Source organism: Contarinia nasturtii, unplaced genomic scaffold (assembly GCF_009176525.2).
Source record: "Contarinia nasturtii isolate CC-2019 unplaced genomic scaffold, AAFC_CNas_1.1 Cnas_scaffold_1371, whole genome shotgun sequence".
Taxonomy (NCBI): Eukaryota; Metazoa; Arthropoda; class Insecta; order Diptera; family Cecidomyiidae; genus Contarinia; species Contarinia nasturtii.
In genome coordinates this window covers 3,799,097-3,823,190 of record NW_022198708.1, presented here as the reverse complement: position 1 = coordinate 3,823,190, position 24,094 = coordinate 3,799,097, and the positions used below count along the sequence as shown (strand labels likewise).

Sequence of the window (24,094 nt, the reverse complement as noted above, 5' to 3'; positions counted from 1 at the left end):
AGCTATATTCATGTATGTTATTTTTCTCTTGAAATGCTGAATTGTGCGTGCACACGACCTTGCCATCATCATTTACATGTATTATTCCACTCACACACTTGAGTCTAGCCAGAAATCGAATTTTAATGCTTGCACACAAAAATTATTCCCATTAAAGATTATCGGTTTAATCTGAATTGAACGAAACACATTTTAAACTTTTAAATTAATCGTATGTAGTTAGAATCATTATCATTTTTCCATCACTTGCAATAAAACTTTATTGCTGTCATTTGGGTGACCTTTTGCAAAGTATACAAATGCATACGCAGCAAAACCAGAACATATTCCACAATCCATCTCGTCGAATTACACCCCCCAACTCTCGCTCTCTCTCTGCACTCATTCGTTTATTGTCTTTTTTTTAATAGATGCGAAAACGTTGTTATTCTCCCGGTCAAAGAATAAAAGTTTATATAAAACCCATATAAAAGTGGCCAGAGTATGTGGGTTTTTCTTTTGGTGCAAAACATTTATCATGGAGGAAAAAACCGAATGCACATTTTGAAGGTTTTTTTTTCTTCACCACTATTACCCTTCATCTCTTCATCTCTTTATCATTATTATTTTCATTCCGGAGGAGATGAATTTGGTATTCAATCTGGTATTTGGTTGTTAAATGTTTACTCAAAATAGTAAGTCGAATTGAAATTACATTTAACCAACATCGTTAAAAAGGGTTGCATTATTATTTATACGCATTTATTTGAAGATTTATATGTGCTCAAAGAAAAATAATAAAATCTCAAAATTACTTCTCTATTCTCATGAATCGAATTGAACTAATTTGAGTTGACGGTTTTCCTCATCGGCATCGTTGTCGTCGTCAAATATTGCATTTGATTGCTGATCTTGGCAAACAGAGAAATACGCATATTGTGCTAACAACGGCGTAAACGAAAACGATGCTGATGACGAACGGCACAGAGACTTAGAAAGAATGAATGAATGAAAGAAAAAGCGAGATTGATGTATTGTACCATCAACATTTTCACTTTTATTATGATAAATGCACCATGATTATTTTCAATTTGACTTAAATGCCAAGAGACGTTGTCATTACCCATTTTCGGTTGGAATATGTTTGTGAATTCATAACGAATATTGCTGCCGTTTTACTTTGACAAGTTGTGCGTCTGTGAATTTTTAACGGTTTTAATTTAATGTCGTTCATAATGATTTTGTCCGCATAAGTAAATAAGTAATTAGGAAATAAGTGATAAAAAGTGAGATGTTGATGATGGAAAATAAGAAGATGAAGAAGAAGAAGAGGAAGAAGAAGAAGAAGAAGAAAAGGCTACAGTGAGAAGAGATATGGACCTCTTAGGTACACGCGTATTTCCACGTACTTGTAAACCAGTTTGTATGTCACTTATTTATCTATTTTTACGAGAAATTGAAATGCAGAGAACATGGTAAGCACAAGCACACCAAGTCACTTGGCAGTAGTGCTTGATGTGTACATATGTGTATACCGAATAATGCTACCAAAAATGCAAACCGGAAATGAATTAAGGAGCTTGTTTATACATCAAGCTACATACATATTGACTGCTGTACAATCACATTTGATGTGATTTCTCGAGTATTTTTCTCACAAATATCGTGAAAAGTGTTGTCAAATGTATATGTTAGCTTGTGTATAACATAGAGTTTTTTTGGTGACATTCAAATGGATGAAACGAGAGAGAAACCACGTGCGAAATGCTTAATATTTTCAACGCAGACGACAAGCATATTTATTCATAAACCAAAGTCAAGAATCCAGTTGATTTAGATGGAAGTACACATGCGATGAAAGTTTGTAATCAAGAAAGGCGCTGAAAATTGAAGTGGAAACTCCAATTTTGTTAAAATTCATGTGAAATGATAAAAAAACAATTTAACCAAGTGAAATGCTATGACTCATATAATCAGCATTACGCTGTCTAAGTAATTGACCATAAAAGAGCAAGCACCAGAAGGAAATACGTCAAAATGGTATGCTTTTTGGTTGTTTGAATGCACATCAATGAACAAAAGTAGGTGGGGCTGAACAGGATGTAAATGGATTATTTATTGGCTTTCATCAAGCCACTTGCTTCTGTGGTAAATAGGAGAGAAAGATGGCGAATGGAAGTCGGAGTGAAAACATCCATTAAAGAGAAAACAAAAACACATTTTTTTGGTTGATGGATTGATCGTTTAACTGGACAGATTTAAATAGTAACTACTTGTTCAATGGTCGCAATGCGGCAAACAAATGTATTTGGTGGCAAACTGAATAAAATTTCTGAATATCTGTGTCATGTTGTCACCATTTTTCGATGCTCATGTGCGCTTCATCACAATACCATTACGGCAAACCAAATACACCGAATGTGATACCAATTTTCACATAAAATCGCATAAAATTTATAACATCTCGTGCATGAGACAAATGAATTTGATATCGATGGTATAACCTATATGGTTGGAAATGTAATTTCAAATTTTGATGATTGATAAATCGTTCAAAAATGAATTTTACCCTCAAGCGAATGAAATTATTTTACTGAAATGTTTGAAATAAAATCAGATCATCGTTTGTTGTGTAATGGACACATCCAATGTCTGTTTACACACTAAATTCAGTCGTTAAATGCTATGAATATTATCGACCACAGAGCATAAAATTAGAATATGAATATATTCACATGTTGATTTTGTGTTGTTGCTTTTTGCATAATTTTAAACTTTTTTTTACATTTCAGTGAAGCAAGAGAAACGAATATCCAAATTGCATCTTTTGGCATTCACAAACATGTAATCAAAACGTCTGCTTTCATATCATTCTATATTAAATATATCCGATTTGAAAATGTGCACCACATGGTATATTTTTTGGAGTATATATGTTTATAAACACAGGTATGCGCACACACACAAAATCAAAATTTGTCGACTTTGTGTCCTGGAGTTCGGTGTCTTGGTGTGTTTCATCCTTTATGACATATATGAGAGTCGAGGCTGAAATCTCACTAAATGCACTTGATTATTTCAATATTTTTGAACATTTCACTGCTCGTTTGCTTTGTAATGCTTTTATCTCTGGTTTTCTGTCATCATCGGTATAAAATGAGCATTGAGAACGCACAGTACGAATGCAAAGTAAGCATCTACTGTACTCACTACTCATTAACGTGACAATATTTATAAAAAAATATACACCGAACTCAATATAAAAACCAAATCCATTTTCCAAAACGGGGTAAATTTTCTTAGACTTGATCAATTTGGTGTGGCAGTGCACAGATGGAGCTTGTTGGACATATTAGTCAGAAAGCCGTAGAAGTGATTGTTCGATGTTCGGTCACTGGTTTTGAGAAATCGTAATTGTTGAGAGATTTGTCTATGTCATTCGAATTAACTGCAATCGTATTTTATTTGTGTGTTTAGAATACAAACATCCAATTATTCTTGTGTCGAATTTTGATTTGTTTTGGCTTCGGTGCTGCTTATTTTGTACTCCTTGAAATGTAATACTACGTTTAATGCACACCTGAATTGTTTGTACTCTCTCTTTCACTTTGTGAATATTTTTGCTTTTGGTTTTTCATTCAGTATTGTTTTCGTGTGATTTGTTCCGTAAATCGGTTCGACAAATCCAGAGAAATGATGTATTTAACAAAAAGGAAACACATCCACCGAGAATTTGGCATGACAACGGATTACGTAATGTATCATGTTCGTAAAACAACCATGTACAATTTTACATTACATCAACATACGCTATAAATGTAAAATAGACCAAAAATGTGCGAGTACAAGCATACAAAGAGCCAACAGGTTATTTACAGAATAATGAATGAACGAAAAGATATACGGACAAAAAAGAACTGTGACAAAGAGTAAGCAAAGAAAAGACGAGGCAGAAAATCAAGCAAATACTCACAGTAATTACGCAAACATAATCACAACATGAAATAGTTACAAAGTTGCAGATATACAAGCGCAAACATCATATAGAAAGAAAAAAATCAAGAGAAAGAGAACGTGAAAGAGAAAATGGAGGGCGAATAGAAGATACACAAACGCCGAATATATTTACGCTTTGACGATTGCGGAAGTAGAAAGAATTTTTTCGCAAACAACTTTGATTGTGAGGACTAATAATATTGCATTAATTCCATCTCTATCGTGCAAAAGTTTCTTAATCAATGTCACAAAGTTGAGTAGATTTCATCTATCGACCGTATGTTATATCATCAAGTGACAATGAACCAATTTCGGAATCTATCCAAAGGTGAAATTGAGTTTGTTGCAGTAATTAAGAGAAAATGTACATTCATATGTATGTATGTGGGGATACAAAGAGACAAAATGAAACAAAAAATGTCACGTAAACCTTGCAAAAAATATATAAACACACACCTTTGATGGTGCGCGTGCAATGACTTTTTAATATACGAGATAACTTTGTGTTTGGCATGGAAAGCCAAGTGTCCTGGAAGTAATCGATGTAGCTGCCATTTTTATTCCATTTAATTTCACAAAAGTTTGTTTTTTTTTTTGCTGTTATTTTTGATTGCTACGAATTATTTCGATTATTTGTTGTAAAGTTTTTTTGCAAAATAGACCGTCCTTTATGTACATTGAAAGCTTTCATCGCTTTTCGAACGATTCCTATTCTATACACACGTTTACTTAGAATTGTATTTGAATTAAATTTGTTCTTTTTTTTCTTTCATCTCGTTGACTTACCAGTAAACATCCTGCTGGATGTGATAGAAGAGTCTAAAACTTTCAATTTCTTGTGTTATATTCGATTACTTTCATTCATTCGACCATTTTTGGGACTTCAAAGCAATGTATCTAGATTCCATATCAATTTGGTAACATCATAAAATTATGCCAAAGGTGTTTTTATTTGTGATACGTTTACTGGTTAGTCTTGTTCATTTTCTCAATCTCGCATTTAAATTCCACCAATCACAGTTGGATGGGGCTTATGACGTCATTGACAATTTTCGCATATTTCCACTCAGTAAACACGGAATGTGACGCAACAAAATGTGGCACCGAAAAGCAAAAACTATCATCAATTGCACATGGTATAATACATACATGATATATGAATATATAAATCGAGATATACAAAAAGTTGTATCAAAATGTTGCTTTTGTTATGGATTCACAAGCACACGATTTGTGGTATCATTAATACATTTACATAAAACAAGGCAGCACATTTTTACTGGACACATTAATTCTCTACATATACATGTGCATATGATTTCAGTGACAGATTTCATACAAATGTAGTCGAATAACGTAATATATACGCGGCAACTAACTAACTAAACAAACTACAAATTGAAAGAGCGAATATAAACAAGAATTCCCTTATACACACACACAGCCTTAACCTTATTTGTATAAATAATAAAATAATAACAATATGAATTTATGTGCACAATATTCTAATATAAAATGTGAATATGTACAATGTGTGATGTCAATTCGTATATGCTTCGATTCAATGTACGGAAAAATCACTCCGGCCAAAACATATATTCACGAAAATATACGAGCGTGCGTTCAAGAGATGTGGCAAATCATTCAATGAAAAAAAGAAGTGCAAGCATCATTCAAATTCAGTGTTAACGTATCATCTCTCACTTATTAGGTGATTGTTGCGAGCTATTTTTTGTGACGACAACATTGGATAAATGGTGTACGACGAAGAAAAAACGACAACAAAATTGAAACGATGGTTAGCAACAACAATAGCATTGTACACAATTTAAACGAATATAAAAGCCATTTTTTAAGTTATGTGCGTACAAATTGTGTTATCACTAAGTAAAAAAAGGCACACGCGCATATATGTGCAGAAATGAACTCGTTAGTAAAAATAAATTTAAAATGCCACGATATGAAGATGGAAAGAAACAAACGCTAAGTGAAAAAGAAAAACACATAGGGATGTAATAAATTTATACAAACAGACAACAGAATCGCATATACTTGCGCCTCCCAATACACGCACACGCAAACATGCACGCCAATCGAAAGCATTATGGTGTATGGCATGTATATGGTTTGGAAAATTTTAATAATGTGTGTACTCATACTTATGTACTTGATTAAACAAAGATGCGAAATAACAACATACTTGAATGGCAAGTAAACTAAGAGCATATCTCTCTCTCTCTCGAATCCCGTTGAGTTAGCAATAAGCGTCTTTCTTATGCCACTGCTACACAGTGTAGCCTACACTATGATAATATTATATTTTTTGTATGTTATTGTTGTTGTTTCTACCATCGTTTGGTGGTGGTTTGAAATATAATGTGTAATTCTTTTTTCTCTTTTTCACTCGCTCTCGATTTTTGTCATCAACATATATATCATTGACATTGTCACTAAATACTCTTCCATTCTTTGTTTGTGCGCGCGCGAAAATGATGCTCTCAATACTATAAATTATGCCGATTGAATGAGCTTATCGCAGTCACATGTTCCACTAAATATTTTCTAATTATATTTATAAACTTATCTATGCGTATTACCATGAAACATGTGTGCATTTACACTTTAACATGAGCCGTTTACTTGGTTTTGCCTCGACATTTTCTATGTAACTCTTTACTTTTCTCCTTTCGTCTCTCGTGTTGCTTTTTGGTATGTTTATTTTTTCTTGCTTTCTCGTTCACAAGAACGAGTAAAACGAATCAATGTGCAAATCAAAAAGTGAAAGAAAGTGTTTTCGCTACTAAAAAGTCTGTGCAAAAATCATGAAATGCAATAAGAAATCAAATTTGAAAAACAACAAGCAAACAAATGCGAATACCCATAGTTGCTTGAGGATTTATGTTCTTTAGCGCACCACGAATGCTAATTTATTGATATTTGGCATTGCCATTGATGTCGCAACATCGTTTTGGTTACCACTGTATTTGGGAAATGTATTCGAAAACGCATCTTAACATACACTTGAAGACGTGCTTTTGAGTGTGTTTTGTCACTTTTCAATCCTATTAAAATGTTGAAGCTGAACACAATTTTCAAGTATCATGAAACAATTTGATGCTTTTGAGAGCACCATAGTTTCATATTGGCATACTTGTACAAAGTGATTTTCAGTTCAACATGCTATTGTACTGTGTTGTTTGATTAAAATTCGAAATTCATGACAAATATCGGGGTATGTGGGAGAATTTGCGGTGAAAACATGTAAACATTAAAGTAAATACTTTATTGCAATAAATGTTTAGAATTTGATTGACCATTTTTGGTTGTAGCATGCAATTGTATCGTCGATGTTTGTATTTTATGTGCAATTGATACACAATAGTATATTGAGAGGTAAGCGGTTAAAATGTTGGCACGTGACTGCAGTGAATTTTCCAAAATGATTTGGTGTACGCCTCATTTTCTACTGCTGCTGCTGCTGCTGGTGCATGGGCAAGCTGACAATCATTGTGCACACTGCCACACCATGAACTGGCAGTTCGAAATACGGGAAAATATATAAAGTATAAAACCCAAGCCATGGTGGCATACAACACGAGATTGAATAAAAGCGAGAAAAAAAACTATAAGTGAAGGGCAAAATATTGTTCCAACTACATCACTTTTTTTTTGTTAAAATACAAAAGAACGTTTATAGATTAAAGTAACATCGAAACGTGGGAATACAGTTAATTGAATTCAGCTCAAAAAGCATTAGCGAAACATGATCCGTGACAGGACTGTTATTAAACTACAGTTACACTCCCACGTATGCATCAACTTTCCATTAGCATTTCAATTTTTGGATAGATTTTCGGAGTGGCAAAGCGACATCAAAGTCACAAGCTTGCACAAGACCGAAAAACAACAAAAACGATGTACAATGTAAATTTTATATTCTCAAAATTAAGCTCTTTTAAACATACATATGTATTTATCCAAAAAGTCACCCTCGCACACATAAAATACAACTCTCGAACATTATCGCAAATGGAGATAAAATACAGATTTCCATCTCTCCCCTGTCGCCGAATCCTGTAAAACGATGATTATGAATTTTTGGAAATTTAACATCATTTGCATTGATAAAATATATTCAAAGCTTGACGGGGTTTTATTTTCGTATAAATTTTTGTCAAAATCTAGGATAAGCCTTTAATTTATTTGTAAGAGAGTATTAAAATTATAATTAGTGTGTGTACAATTTAATAAACGTAATTTATACTTCTAAATACAATGAATTACAGTGAAATCAGATTCAAAAATGTTCCAATGTTTTTAAACGTGAACCACTTGAAACAAACTCATACATATTGTTCTTGACCTGACTCAACTAATATCATACAATACTGTTGTTATGAAGTGCCATTCTCTTTAGCGCACTTTCTCTTTTGGCTTTTTTTTTTGCACTGTCTGTCACTCTTTTCATTTGCTCTCTTTATTTATGCACATTGTCATTTTAGAGAAAATTATTTGTCGCGTTTATTCTTTGCAGTGAGAAAAGTACGTTTACTTTAGTGTAAATAACCACTATTTAAGTCCACTTTAAGTACACTCCTTTTGTATATATGCCATAGAATTTTCAATACAATAGAGTCTGCATGTGCATACAAACTTTAACGAGATACCCGGTTGACTATGCATTATGAACGTCAATGAATGGTTGCAAAACAAACACAACAGAATCGTTGGTATGCCTGCAATAAGCGCCATTTAAGGCTTGCGTTGCATTTTTTGTTGTTGTTGTTTTCATTTGACTTTTCATTGAAAATATTAAATGAATGACAGACACATGATGGCTTCAACAATCAATACTTCAGCCATTGAAAGTAGTTTGTTATAAAAAAAGACAATTGAATATGAAATATAAAAAGAGAAATGAGAATAGGGGAAGCCTGTATTTTAAGTCTTTGTTTGGGGCTTATAATCACAACGTATGTGTTAAACTTTTATTATGCATAGAGCAAGAGAGAGAGAGAGAGAGAGAGAGAGAGAGAACACACATCAAATCCACTAATAACGGATAAAATCATGGGTGAAATACGTTGTTAAACACATTAAAGTGAACGCGAACAAAAATGTTGGCCAATGAAAAGTAATTATAATCCGCTTTGAATCAACGTGATATCAAAATACGGTTAAATCTCCAATCGTGGTTTTCCCTCCATTATTTTCCCTTTTTACAATAATCCAATATGATTTGAATAACATTGGATCAAATGGAATTTGATCCAACGATAAAACTATAGATTAAATATTTTGAACAATTTTGGACGGCCAATCTTTAATTTTATTCAATTCGCTAGATGCAGTCAATATTAGCTCTTATCCCATATCCATAATATTCTATTATTCCAAGCGTATGATGTGAGAGTTTTCCGCCTATATTTGGATGCATATTTTATAATATCAGTATCAATTCTCCCTTTGCTATTGTTGAGATCGCTTTTTTTACTTTTTCAATGTGCGCTCGCATTACGATTTCATTCATATCGAATTTTTCAATCAGTGTGACATTCGTTAACAGTAGAAGTTAGAGAATTTATGATCAATTATTTATCTAGAATGAAATGACTACGCAGCAATCGGCACAGCACGTACACAGTCATGCATATTTTATTTAAAAGCAGTTATAAAAAAACTAAAAAAAATAGATGAATAAATGAATGAACACACATAAAAGGTATTATTTACATTCATTTAGACAAAAACCTATTGATTTAATGTGTCTATATTTTGCATGAATTTTAGTTAGTTGTTTGCGACCGTGTAAAAGCCTTGTCACTAGTTGGCAGCTCACTAGAACTTAGTATAGATTACACTGAGTTCCGTCGTGGCGCCAGTTGTGTGACAGTTAAGGCAAAATCTTGGTACAAACCGCTGTGATGTTTCAGGCCAAAACTTTTAGTTAGTCACCGAAGGGAAATGAAAAATCGAAAGTTACGATTTTTGCAAATTGTGTGTGCTCTCGTTCGTTTTACAAAGTGGATTTTTTTTTGTTGAATTTTCAATATGATAATGATGCCAATTTATATGGAATCTATACTTTATAGTAATGAGAATCTATGACTCTTGAAAGTGCCAGTTTAAATACCGTGAAACAGGTGTTTTAATTTGCAGCCCTTTTGATCCCATTTTTCCTTTCAGGGTAATTCCAAAGTTTCACATTAATTCGACAAACGTGTCAAATATACTGTTGAAAGTGTTACACAACAAACAAAAATTTGACGGATTTATTTACAACCGGCCCAATTATGACCATTTTACTGTTCATTCTTGGATTATTTGATAGACGTTTTTGATGTATCTTGGATTCATTATGTCTATATGCTTGGTTGTGATTGTTTTCATTTATCTTGTTCTCTCTCTCTCTATCTCTCTGTCTTTTCGAGGAGATGAAAGAAAAGTGGATATTCATTTGAAGTTCAAAGAAATCCTTTTCAGATAAGAAGGGTGCAAAAGTCACGTACGAAAATTTAAGTGTTTTCCTCTGAACACTTTCATAAGAGAGAATGAGAGAGATCCATACGTACGTTTTGTGTTTTCACATCCAAACACATACACAAAAGAGTAGTGTTTCCTTTTGATCAAAATATTAAAAAAAAAAAATGGAAAAAAAAAGAAAAAGGATAAACAATGATAGAGAAATATTTTTAAACATAAATATTGGATACTTTATGATAAAAATAGATTTCATGCAAAAACTGACAAACGCAATCACATCGGCGACATAATTCTGTCAACAAATACACTTTTCGCTCTACTCATTCATATTTGCTCAACATTCTTTTGAATGCAAACAATCAAAACGAGTTGTATTACGGAGAGAGAGAGAGAGACACAGAGAGAGAAGTATTCAATTTTAAAATTCCCAAAAATATACGATAGTTTAAGTATTAGTGGAAAACAATGTATCAAAAGATATATAAAACAGATTTTTTCAATATTCGAGTGTGTGTTTTTTTATATTTGGCCATCAATTTTGTGACAATCAATCTATAATCGAAATTTTTTCCAAAAGTTAACAAACAATTGAACAACTGACGGGTTTTTTGTTGTTGTGTGACAGAGAAACCAAAGTTTTATGCATTTTTCTCATTGCGCTATCAATTGTTTCATAATTTTTTTTATTTTTGATATAAATTGAAGTATGATGTGGCTCTGTTTTATGGGTTGTTTTCATCTCCGTTCACTTCCATTATGTTTCTTGTTTTTATCCGCATTCGTTTTATTAAAATATACTTTTTGCCGCTGTGTTTGCGTTTGATATTCTTAAAAAGATGGCGAAAAATTTTAAGTGAAAAGATTCAAAGAAGCGTATATTTTCCATTTGCACTCAATTTAAATATTTAAATTGTTTTATATTTTCTTTCCCTTTACTGATGATGCGATTTTTATGTGTCATCCGGCCAAAAAAAGGCGACAGAATGAAATTTTCAATTTTAACACATTTCATGCACATAAAAAGTCAACAATAAACCGAATACAACGCTTACGAATGTAGAAATATTACAAAGCAAACGTAATGCGAACGCATAATAATAATAAACATAGACATTTTCAGAATAAACAACAATTTTTTCTTACCGTTTCGTTCGTTGTTATGATTTAATTTGAAATTGTGCCGTGCGTATGCATCAGCTTGAGAATGTGAGAGAAACAAAAGGGAACAGAGCTAAGGACAGAGTGATATAAATGAAAACACTAAACATTCACATTCACCTAGTAATATATATAGATGTATACAGTTATGAGCAGGCAATATACATGTACATAATGATGAAAGAATTTTGTTTAGCTGTGTGGAATGAATGACAGAAACAACGACAATAATAAAGAATTGCCCCCGAAAAAACGAAATTGCAGTAGAAATGATGAATATTCAGGATAAAATGGCCAACCAAGGCAATCGCACAAGCACATACACAAAAGACGAATGAAATACACAAAGAATGCGGAAAAATAAAATATATACAAATGATCAACAAATGAAACTTGTGAATAATTTTTCAACTACGGATACTATTTTTTGTCTGTTCGTTTGCTAGTCTCGCCAGCGACCAACCCAACAAGTATTCAAATGAAAACCATTTCTATTAAATTAAGCGATTAAGCTCCACTTTTGAATGTACATATTTATATAAACTCTTGCGGCGATAAACTAGGCACTTTAACCGACATTCAGAAAAGACTCGTTGACCTGCTTCAAAAAATGTAGCAATCTAGATCATAACATAAAAAAAAAAACTAAATCATTTCGCTGTATTTGCGTCTTTCATTCATTCATTGCCCCCCTGCTTTGGTCGTATCCCATTTTTCTCATTCATGCAAATCGCATTTTTCGGTGAGTGAAAACGACAATGTCAACCCCTATACATACACACAATCGTCATAAAAGTGCGACGAATATATATAAAAAAATAAAGAATAAAAGATTATACGAGAAATGAATTACGAAAGCGAAAAGATGGCTTACTTAATTCTTATTTACATCGAGCATTCCGATGGCATCATTGTCAAATGAACAATGCATTTCAAGAGGAGCAAATCTTCAAGGGCAGAAAGTGGTTTTCAACGTTATGCCATGTTCGGCACGCGAATCTACCATTCGCCATTCTCCATTCTCCATTCGCACACTGCATGATGCCGTTGACTTGTCGTTGCTGGCCCATTTTTCTTGCGATTATACTTCGCAACGGCTATATTGTTATATTTTATTTTTATATTTTAATAACAGAAATTAAGATAAACTATATTAAATTCAAGATGAGAATAAAATAATGATAATAATAAAATTACTTTACGATCATCATTGTTTGAGTTGTGTTGTTCTTGTGCGCATCTGTTATATTGTGGTAGGCAAACAGGCAAACGAAACATTTCTTACAAACAATACGCATTCCTATCTCAAATTCTATTCACTACTTTCGTATATCATTTTGTTTGTTCATTTATTCATTTATTTCTTTTCCATTTACCGTGACCATTGAAGATTACCGCATTTATATTTTTCACGCTTTCATTAACAGTTATACATTTCTTCATTAACACTTTGCGCCACCACAAAAGACAGATGTAATCTAGGGGCAGAGCAGTACTAGAATAATCATTTTTGTTTAAAGTAATTCTATGTTGTGAGTAGTAATCCATATTAATCCATAGTAATACACACTTATGTAAATTCTAACAGCAGTGCAATGACGTTTCATGTGTACGTTGTGTATGACATTTGCTAGACATAAAGCGATCGCAGTATATTTCGGATGAGACATTTTATTGTTAAAAAATGGAAAATATCGAATTTAATTTAATAAATATCGAATAAATTGTTTCAATCCGCAATATACGACGATCGATTTATTCCTAACAAATGTAATACACAACATACACATGAAACGTCATTGCACTGCTGTTAGAATTTACACAAGTGTGTATTACTGCGGATTAATATGGATTACTACTCACAACATAGAATTACTTTAAACGAAAATTATTATTCTAGTACTGCTCTGCCCCTAGGATGTAATGAATGTATAAAGTATGTGTGTTTGATGAAGTTGTGATATTTTGTTTAACTTTGCTTATGAACACATTATTCATTGCTCATTTTCTTATTTTTTTCGCTTTTACTTTATCAGCACTTTGGTTGTGATCGGTTGAATCATCCCTTCAACTAAGTGTCTTATTTTGATGTAGTATTCGACGGTACATCGAGACTTTTGAATTTATTTTGAAATCTAGACAAAACGGGAGGTTTGGAGAAGATGCACTGTTTTGGAGATTTGGAATTCACTGTGGTCTAAACTCCCTCCAACCAAATGGGTACTTGAATTGGTCCACATTGAAAAGTGGTTGTGTTTTTAAAAATGCCGACCAACTTCAAAAGCATTGACTCTTGATCATGATATGGCCATTCAATAGTTCTTCGAAACGAAATTTTAGACTTAGATATCTGATAATCATAAATAATTAGCAAATCAATATTTGCCGATTTTATCAAATTTCATTTCGAATTAAATTTGAAAAACGCTCAGAAAATGAATGACTAACCTAATATTTTTGTTTGATTTGTGTGCTCTTTTCTTTACAGTTAAGTGATGATTTGGGTTACGTCCTATATTCGGCGCTCGGTTCTTTTTACATTCCTAGTTGTATTATGGTTTTTGTATATATTCGAATTTACTTTGCGGCCAAAGCGCGTGCACGTAGAGGCATCAAGAAAAAACCGTTAAAATCAACACAAGAACAGGTAATTTAATATCTACTTATATTCCAATCGATTTTGTGGACGATGTTTCATTAATCGTAGCTGTCGATTTTCCGATGGTATAAAAATGAGAGCAAGACGAAGAAAAGATAAAACCGACAGGCAACAAAAAAAAATAGCCATACAAAAAATGGGAGAAATGAAACTAGCAGATTTTGGCCGCTCTCAATTTTGCTTGGATTGGCTTGTTTTGTTATAATTTTTATCCCCCTCATACCGTGGAATATCTTCATTGGATCTTAAATTGTATCGATTTGCCATTTATAAGCGATTTAATCAATTGATACGACATAAAATGTACTGAATTTCCAATTAATTGACTTTCATATCGAGTTTCGTGCTTGACTTTGTTTCGAATTCGGTTTCCCATCGCAATTAACTCATGTGCACTTCGCACAACGACCAAATTAATTTATCGTATTGGCCTAATTTGGCTCTATTTCTCTTTGTTTAAATATTACAACATCGATATGATCCGGACATAAAAAAATAAGAATATTTAAATAATATTCAACGAATGAGACGGAAAATATCTGAAATTAAATACGTGAAACGGACACAAATTAAATGAAATTTAATTTATTCATGCGCTCATTATTATTGAACTTAAAAAAGAAAGAGTATTATGTATTATTTTATTGGACAGTAATGTTTGCGTTGGTTCGCACAACAAATTCTGTCGATCGTAAATGCAAACATTGCATTTTGATGGGTTCGCAAACATTTATACAGTCTTTGCTTGTATTTTGTTTGGCCTCATTATGAGTTTTATGATATTTTCTTGATATGTTGCTTGATGTTCGAAATGTGACCACAATCTTCCTTTCCTTAGATGTCATCGTTGTCTTCGTCGTTTTTGTCGTTCGATTGGTTGTTGTAATTTTGATTCGTGTGTGTGTGTGATTGTTTGCATTCGTTTGTACAAACACACAATTCCATATAATTTCGATCCGATTCGATATTCGATGTATGTTTGTCGCTGTAAAACGCACACATTTCTTCTCATTCGTCTTGTTGGTTTTTAATTTTATTTCAAAAGATGAATGATACACGATGATAGCATAGTGAAAAAGAGAACAGAGATAATTTTCAATAAAGAAATGAAATTTTGCTCGAATGACAGCATGCTGCCGATGTTCGATAAACAGAAAGCCGATAAAATGTGCAGAAAATTTCACAGAGCAAGAAATTGCCTGGAAATATATATTGAGATCGGTCCGTACAAAACATGAAAGATAATCAATAAATTTTATTATCATTATTATTAAATCTACATGCGAACGCCATTGCCTTTTTCCATTGATATTTGTCGAAGTTGGAGTTTTGCCTGTATGCCACACACTCTTTCTCCTTTTTCGCCCGTGATGTTGTTGTTGGTCTTGTATTTTCCATTCGTCCCTGCATGCTATCGTTTCCAACATTCGATCCATTTTCATATTAGAGAAGCGGCTGTGCTTATGTCCCTTTTATGCGTACCAAACGTGAATATGAGCAAAGAACCCAATACAAATCTACTTCCATAGGATAGTATACCCAGACTCAGTTGAACCATGTCATTGTGCTTCGTGCGATTTTATTCCGATGGACAGACTAAGAAAATAGCACGCGTCTACTATTGCAAGCACGAAGTTTTACATACATTCTATTATTTTTCACATTTTCGACGCTGGTTTCAAAAGAATTTCAATTTAATAATTTTTGCATGGAATTTGCTCGACGATTATGGCGCAAAAATATAAACTCATATTCTCTTGTTCGTCTACGCATTCACACCCGTATGCGTGTGTATGTGTGTATGAAATGGTGCACGCTGATGGCTCACCATCGCATGTGTATTGAGAACCACATTGTTTTACATATATTGGGTATTATGGAAGTGTATTTTGATCTCCATTACTCCGATTCGATGAGATACTCATATTTTATGGCATGGAAATAATAACTATTATGTTTGCGCGTTTATTCAATGCGAGTGTAAAAAACAATATCAAATGAATGAGGCGAAGCGAAAGCGAATGCAAACGTTTAAAATGTGAAAAAGAAAGAAAAAAATACAGTGAAATTGATAGCGGAAGAGTTACAGTGCGACAAAGCTCAATATAAGTACAATTTATATATTTTATACATAATGCAATGAAAACGCTCGCATGCGTTATAAACGAGCACGAGCACGAGCACGAGCAAGTACGTAAATCAGCTTTTCTATTACATTGAACCTTAAATAATAAATTAATTATTTAATTCAGTGAGAGACAACAATTTTATTGTTCGATAAATGTTTAAAAGCAGCTTCGATGAAAATCCATAATTTTGATCACTTACCCTCATCGAATAATATCAATGGTGACGAGGAAAAAAAGTGAGAAAATACAAAACATGTAAACAGTCAAATATACTATTTCGCTATCATTTTGCATGCGAAACGAGCATATTTTTGTATTGCTATGTGTGTTATACAGCGTATATAGTGTATTCACATGCAATAAAGAAGCAGGCATTTTCCATCCATTCTCATTCGATGTCATTTTGAAAAGGTTGAACTTGATGCGATTTTATGGGGATCGCAGTTCATGCGGGCGTTGAAATGATTAAAGTGAAATCGCAATGAATCAAAAACATGAATAAACTAAATGAAAATAGCGACAGTCCAAACAAATAATGAATCCGAATGCGAGCACATACACAGGCAACCAACAAAAGAAGACAGAGAAGTGCAAGAGTACTAAACGAATGGAATCGTTAAAGGCAGAGAAATATTCATTGTAGAAAATATTTATATGAAGTGCGTTGAGCATTCGGGTGGAATATCCATCGTTCTCATGTTATTTCATTATGCACCACTGTTTGTATTCATGTGAAGCAGAGCGGCGAGTCTGCGTTAATTTATGATTTACGAACCCCACAAAATAAAGTATTACATTGAAGTCGAAACGCATTTGTAGGGCACGCAGTTGAAAGTGCCATACAAAAAGTTAAATTCCGTGGAATTTACTGCAAGATAAATTATATTGAGATAGGAAAAACTTTTTCTTCTCTCTCGCACTCTGTCTTTCTGTTCTTCTGTTTTTCTGTCTCACTCCTCAACTGTCTGTGAAAATTCATGGGAACATTCTGTCTTTGTTGATTTGGTTTCGCGCCAATCGTAACACATTATTTAATCAGAAGCTTTTAGATATGTTATGTATTTGCAATACACAAGCACTTTGCGTGACGCCAATGCCAGTAGGTATTGGTGTCGCTTTTTTTCTCTCAAACGAATGTATTTATGGTATGCTTGAATGTTGTCGAAATGGATGTTTTATGTCGTTTATCCTTTGATGATTTGAACGAAACCGATACGAAACTAATGATTCGCCATTATGTATGTAGTGTTAATTGAACACGATTGAATTTGTTTTGATTGCCCTTTATATTTTATTATTTACTTCGAATTTAACCGATAACACCATTCAAAATAAATACATACATTGAATTGTTATTTATGTTTCATTTTCCCATTCAATCTCTTTATTTTCGATGCAGGTTACTAGTTTCACAACAAAAACAAATCCAATGCCATGTTTGCCAAGTACATCGCAAGATAACAATCATCATCAACAACAAATAGCCACAATTGAAACACGCGCCGAATCAATACCAATTCCAATAGTAACATGTGATTTTGCTTCCGATGTGTCGACGAGCGAAGCGGCCGAAATGGAAAACCAAAATTACGAAAAAGATACGCTTAAGGTATGTTCAACAAATTTACAGATTTCAACGTCAACGGGAACGGTTGGACAGGCATCCGCCATAAATGCGACCAATAATAAAACAAATGGTAGCTCGTCACCGTCGAACGAGCTCAAAGTATCGCCAACATTCAACCGATGTCGGGCGCTATCGGTGGGCATCGACAACGATATGGTCAGCGAATTTGATCCGTCTAGTTCTGATTCGGGTGTCATTAGCCGATGTGCCGTGGTAAAACCGTTAAAATTTCGATTATGTCAACCGATATTTGGTAAACGAAATCACCATAAAAGCAACACCGAAAATGCCAAAGTCCAACACAAACATAATATGGTCGAATCAACGGAACTCGAACCGGCCATACCAAAAATACAAAAACAACGCGATCCCGAAAAAGAAAAACGACGAATAGCACGAAAAAAAGAGAAACGAGCCACTCTTATACTCGGCTTAATTATGGGCAGTTTTATAGCATGTTGGTTACCTTTCTTCGCAATGTATATATTAACACCGATGTGCACGCAATGTGATATACCTGAATCAGCGTTTGACATCGCATTTTGGCTAGGCTACATGAATTCAGCACTGAATCCGGCAATTTATACGATATTCAATAAAGATTTCCGGCGCGCTTTTCGTCGTATATTGTTTAAGTGATGTTTGGCTTATGTGTGCTGCTACCGATGCGTTTACAGAAGCATTGAAAAGGCTACTGAACGCTCAATGGGTGGCGGTGCACCGATCGGTTATCATGGATATCTCCGACGTTAGGTACACAACATATTTTCCATATACAACGGTATAAATACCGATACAGCAAACATTACGACATTAGATTCGGGCTTTTATTTCATTGTTTGTTTGTTTGTTATTTTTAAAAAGTGAGATGAGAAAATTCAAAAACAAAAAAACAATAAACACAACAACAATAATCTAAATGGAATTAAATATACAACTGAAACAAAGAAGACTATTCGAAACGAGTTTCATACATACACACAAATCAACAGTCAACAACTAACGAAAAAGTAAACACAACGCACGAACATTTCAGCGAAAATATTAACAAAACCAAATACAAAAATAACAACAGCAATTGCGTCTATGCAAAAAATAAATAAAAATAAAAAATTTAATTAATAATAATAATAATTGCACCAATGCCAATAACATACAATCATACCGCAAGTGTTCTACATATGTTAACTACAAACAATATTTGCGCAACAAAACTAAAACAAAATGGAAAATAAAATAACACCGACACTCTCACAAAACACAGAGAAAAAATTCGCTCAGTACGAGAGAAATCGTGTAAACATAAACAAATAATAACAAAAAACCAATATTCATTCATTGCTTGAAAAGTTGTATATATTTTAAACGATTTAATGTTTTTTCTATTCTACGAATATTTAATAACATAGAGTATCCTTGAAGCTAATGAAACAAAAAAAAATCAACAAAATTAATGGAAAAAATCAACAAAAACAATTTTCGTCAAAAAAAAACCATTTAAAATTAAAGTGAACAGCAAAAAAAAGCGCAAGGAACTCAATGAAAAGGAACTTTTAATCGAAACACTTTTATCAAAATTTCAATATTTTTTAGGAAAATTTTATAAATTCTGCATATATATATATAGTTATATCTATATTAAATTATATTAAAATAAATAACATTTAGTTGAAGTATGATGTAACGTGTAAATATCACCATTTTGATTAGGATAAGAGAAAATGAATTACATCTAACTTAAATCGTCTGAAAACTTTAATGAAAAACAACAACAAATGAAACTACGTTTATACTTACATTTAATGAATATAAATAGATAAGATGAAAGAAAAAAAATTACACATACATAGTAGAACTTATGTATTAATAACATTTCAAAAAAACAAACAAACAATTTCATTGTATATAACGAACTAGTTAAAGTGCGTAAAAATAAATCTATATATATATTATTCAATACGAATTGATTTATTTTTAAAAAAAAATAACATTAATATCATCAAAATATAAGACATTAAACAAATGCAGCGGTGAAATTAGTAAAACAAAAACAACCAAAATGAATGAACAATTATTTTTCTATAATAAACTTTATTTTATTTGATGTTCTTCATGTAGCTTCCCAATCTTAACTTGAATGTTAACGATTACCATATACATAAAATAATTGAACATCATTCGTTTAATATGTAATAAAAGAAACAAGTAAATGTGCTTAGCACTATTAAATAATAAACTAAAAATATTATAATAATAATAATAAAAAAACATGATGAATAGCCTGTCAATGCACAAAGTCCGAAAAATATCTTTTAAATATGAAAAAAGGGACCTACAAATAACATTCACACCGAACATACACACACATGAGAAATTTAAAATCGACACCTTGTACAGAAAACAAATTATGTGAGTGTTTATTCATTTAAATACATTCTAAGTACATTCTTCAAAGATAAACAAAAATCAAAAAAAAAAAAAAAAAACTCTTTGCTCTTTCCAAAACTTGCAATAGTTTCTCATTCCTTTTCGTTGATTTGATATTTGACAAAAGAAAACTGCATGTATATAATATATATATTTCGATTTGGTTTACGTTAATTTTCGTCATATGGCAGAATTTTCTATTCCTTTATTTGGTTCTTTCTTTCATCCTCCCCCCAACTCACACAACATATTTTGAAATTTCTAAAATTCGATTTCTTCTAAAAAAAATCATATTAAATAGCAACATATATTCAATGTAGTATAATGCTGTAGTAGTGATATCGAAAACTTTTTAAAGAACCGAAAATAATATGTCATGCTCTGTTGCATTGAATTAAAGCTCAAGTTAATGATTAATTATTTCCATCGTGATGTGCATGAAATTCGTTTATTTTCTTCTTCTTCTCCGTTTTCTTCTTTCGTTCTTTGGGAAATCAGAGAGTGAATATGGAGTGCTTTGAAGTGTAAGTGGAAGTTGTCGAGGTTTGTGCGGATTTCAATTATTGCTCAAAAACTTTCAAATGTATGTATGGATTTGAAAATGGGAAAACGATGCTTCCGACCCATTTGTCGATGCAAATATTAAGCTCCAAATGCACACTATATACTCTAAATTTGTAAAGTTGGTCTCCGAACTGCGATTCAAAATCGAGATTTTGTTGACTCTTTTATAGTTGCAACGATGATAATTACAATTTAGTCGTTGTGATTTCACACTTCGACGACAATGAGCTACATTTTATCTTTTTTACTATTCTATATCGAATGTGAACGCATTCGTTTCATTCGTCTTTTACTTTTTGCGACGATATTTTAAACGAACAAAAAAAAATTGCCATACGACGAAACTTGAATCCACCGAATTGAACTGTTCTATTTCCTACAAAATGGCTGTTTTCTATGGTTTTACTCCGTTGATTTTTTTTGTATATTTACTTTTGAATAGAATATACATATATATGTGAATTGTACATATATATGTGTGTGATTTTCAATTGTTAGAGCTTTCTGAGAAATGTCGCAAAGTTTAATTATTACCCAGTTAATTAGTGGTTAGACAAGATAAACATGGAAATGGAAATCGGCAAATAGAACATGAAATGAAAATAATAATAATAATAAAAACTGAAACATAAATGACTTATCACATGTAATAAGATGTAATTTAAGATGGAAATTGATTAACACTTAGATTTACATAATAATAAAAAAAAAATGAAAATTGTAAACAAATTATATATACAATATAAATATAAATAAGGTAATGAACATACCTAAAAACCACTCTGGTTTAGCTTTTTTCTAGAAAATAAAAAAAAGGGTAATTAATGTGTCTCATCGAAGCACAAAATGATTAGTTGTAAATTTCAGTATTATAAGGAAATCGTATGATCGTAATACTATAATGATATATAGTAAATATATATATATATTTATTAGAAATGACTCAATGCGCATGGATTCTCATGTTGGTTTCTTTTGAGCAAGGAAATTAGTTTATTCAGAATTTAACGGATGAAAAAGACTCCTTGGCGATTGCATGTTATTCTGTGTATTGTATTATGTACACTGAGTCAATCTAATAGATAATAGAAAAAACAGAAACAACAACAATGAAACTATTCGAAAAATGGTTTAATGAAAAACGTCCGCTTTTGAAATGAACTTACGAAATTCCAGAACTTTGATGCACAGAATGCAATTAGATTGCAAATGGAAGAAATTGAGTTGAATTTTTAAAATTGTTGGCAAAATTCAAATCGCAATGCACCTGCATTCAAAGTTTACATTTTTCAATTGGGATCTTTTGGTCTTTTGGGGCCGATTCAATCAAACCACAATCGGCAAAGAAAAATGCACGATGAATGAACGAAGATTCGTAAAATCGTTATTTAAATTATATAAATAATGAAATTAAACACAACATTTTCGATAAATAAATCCAGTTAATTCAAAGCATCTACAAGAGAAAATAAACACATTCGTAAAACCATTTTCTTTTTTAATTGACTGTGTACATTTTACTATATATAAGTACCAAAAATCTAAATTCTAACTAACACAAATAACAAACAAATATTTTATATTGAATAGGCGTACGAATAAATTTGTGACGATCGTGACAGGATGAGTAAAAAAAATGAGCATCAGTAAACATCAAACAAACAAAAATTATATATATATATAAAAAAAAATCTCTTTCTTTCTTCATATTTGTTAATTATGTGGTAGACAAATTTGAAAAGTTCTAAGAGTATATTTACTAATATAATAGCAACGAATTCATTTTCCATAGAAATATCGACAAAATATTTGTGGTTTATACAATCACATATATGGGAGGTCCTGGGAAAAAATATATATATTTATCGATATTTTTTATGGAAAGCGTATTCCTTGAACAATTTAATGATAATTCCAAGTAATATTTCATAAACAATAATTTAGGAAATTTTGAAATTTGATTACAAAATAGCAGAATAACGAACAAGATGTAAATTTTCATGTGAATTTGTGACATGACTACAGCTCCATGTGGCATGAAAATTGAATATTGCATCCACAAAAATCAAATGACATTTTGGTTTTTGGTTTGTTTTGACTTTTTCCGAACGTATATCGGCATTCGAAATTCGTTAATTTCGGTTTTGCTCATTTCGAAAATTATGCACATCCGTTTCCATGAAATAAATCACATTTATACTAAATGACATAAATGACATTTGTACATTTAAAACTTTTCCACCATTTTTCGATAAGGAAATGCTTATATTTGACATTTTAATTATTTTACTTTAAAATTTGTGTTCGATCAACTGTTATGTTAATGTTTTCTATATATCTGTAATGCATGTTATGCTCAGTTCAACCGAAATTATCGAATGTGCCAAATCAATAAATGAAATTTAAATGGAAAATATGAAAACATCCTACGAATGTGTTACTGCGAAAAACTCATGCATCGTATTACATTTACGAAAGTGAAACAAAATAACGAAAACATTCAAATTCAAAAAAAGAAAAAAAATTGTATAAAATTCATCCGATTAAAATATAAACAGTTTAACACGTGCATCTATTTTAATCTTGAACATTGATCAAAAACAACCAACAAGAATCGAGTTTAATTGAACAAGATGAGAAAAGAACTCAAACACCAATAAATGTTATTCAAATTCATTTTTATGGTTCAAATCAAATCGAAATGACAAGTTATAAGGTATTACCGATAAAAACCGATTCAAAGAAACAACACAAGAATATAAATTTAACAAAAATAAAATCAGCAATAAATCTTCGTCTATATAGCTATTTAAATAAAAAGTTCAACAGTTAAAAAGTAAACATCAACATGGGAAATACTTTTTGACGTGTAAAACACAAAAATAATCTGTATATATGTATTGAACACTGTCTTAGTATGGAGGTGGAAAATTTTTCGACAAAATATTTGATAAACGCTGTACTATTGCATTGTGTGGGCGAAAGAGAAAGAAAGGGAGAGAGAGAGAGAGAGAGAGAGAAGGACAAAGATCAAATCCATTTTAATGGATTTTAAAGGCGGAAAGAACAAGA

General features: G+C 32.0%; 1 protein-coding gene across 1 annotated transcript in view; it reads left to right on the top strand.

Annotated features, from left to right (window-relative positions):
- Positions 1-19,313, top strand: part of LOC116345748 (alpha-2Da adrenergic receptor) — an 89,017-nt gene extending 69,704 nt beyond the window's left edge. The window contains exons 4-5 of the mRNA XM_031775400.1: positions 14,105-14,263; positions 17,804-19,313. Of these exons, the coding sequence (XP_031631260.1) occupies positions 14,105-14,263; positions 17,804-18,670 (1,026 nt within the window). The 3' untranslated portion in view covers positions 18,671-19,313. The remainder of the gene's footprint in view (positions 1-14,104; positions 14,264-17,803) is intronic.
- The last annotated feature ends 4,781 nt before the right edge of the window (positions 19,314-24,094 follow it).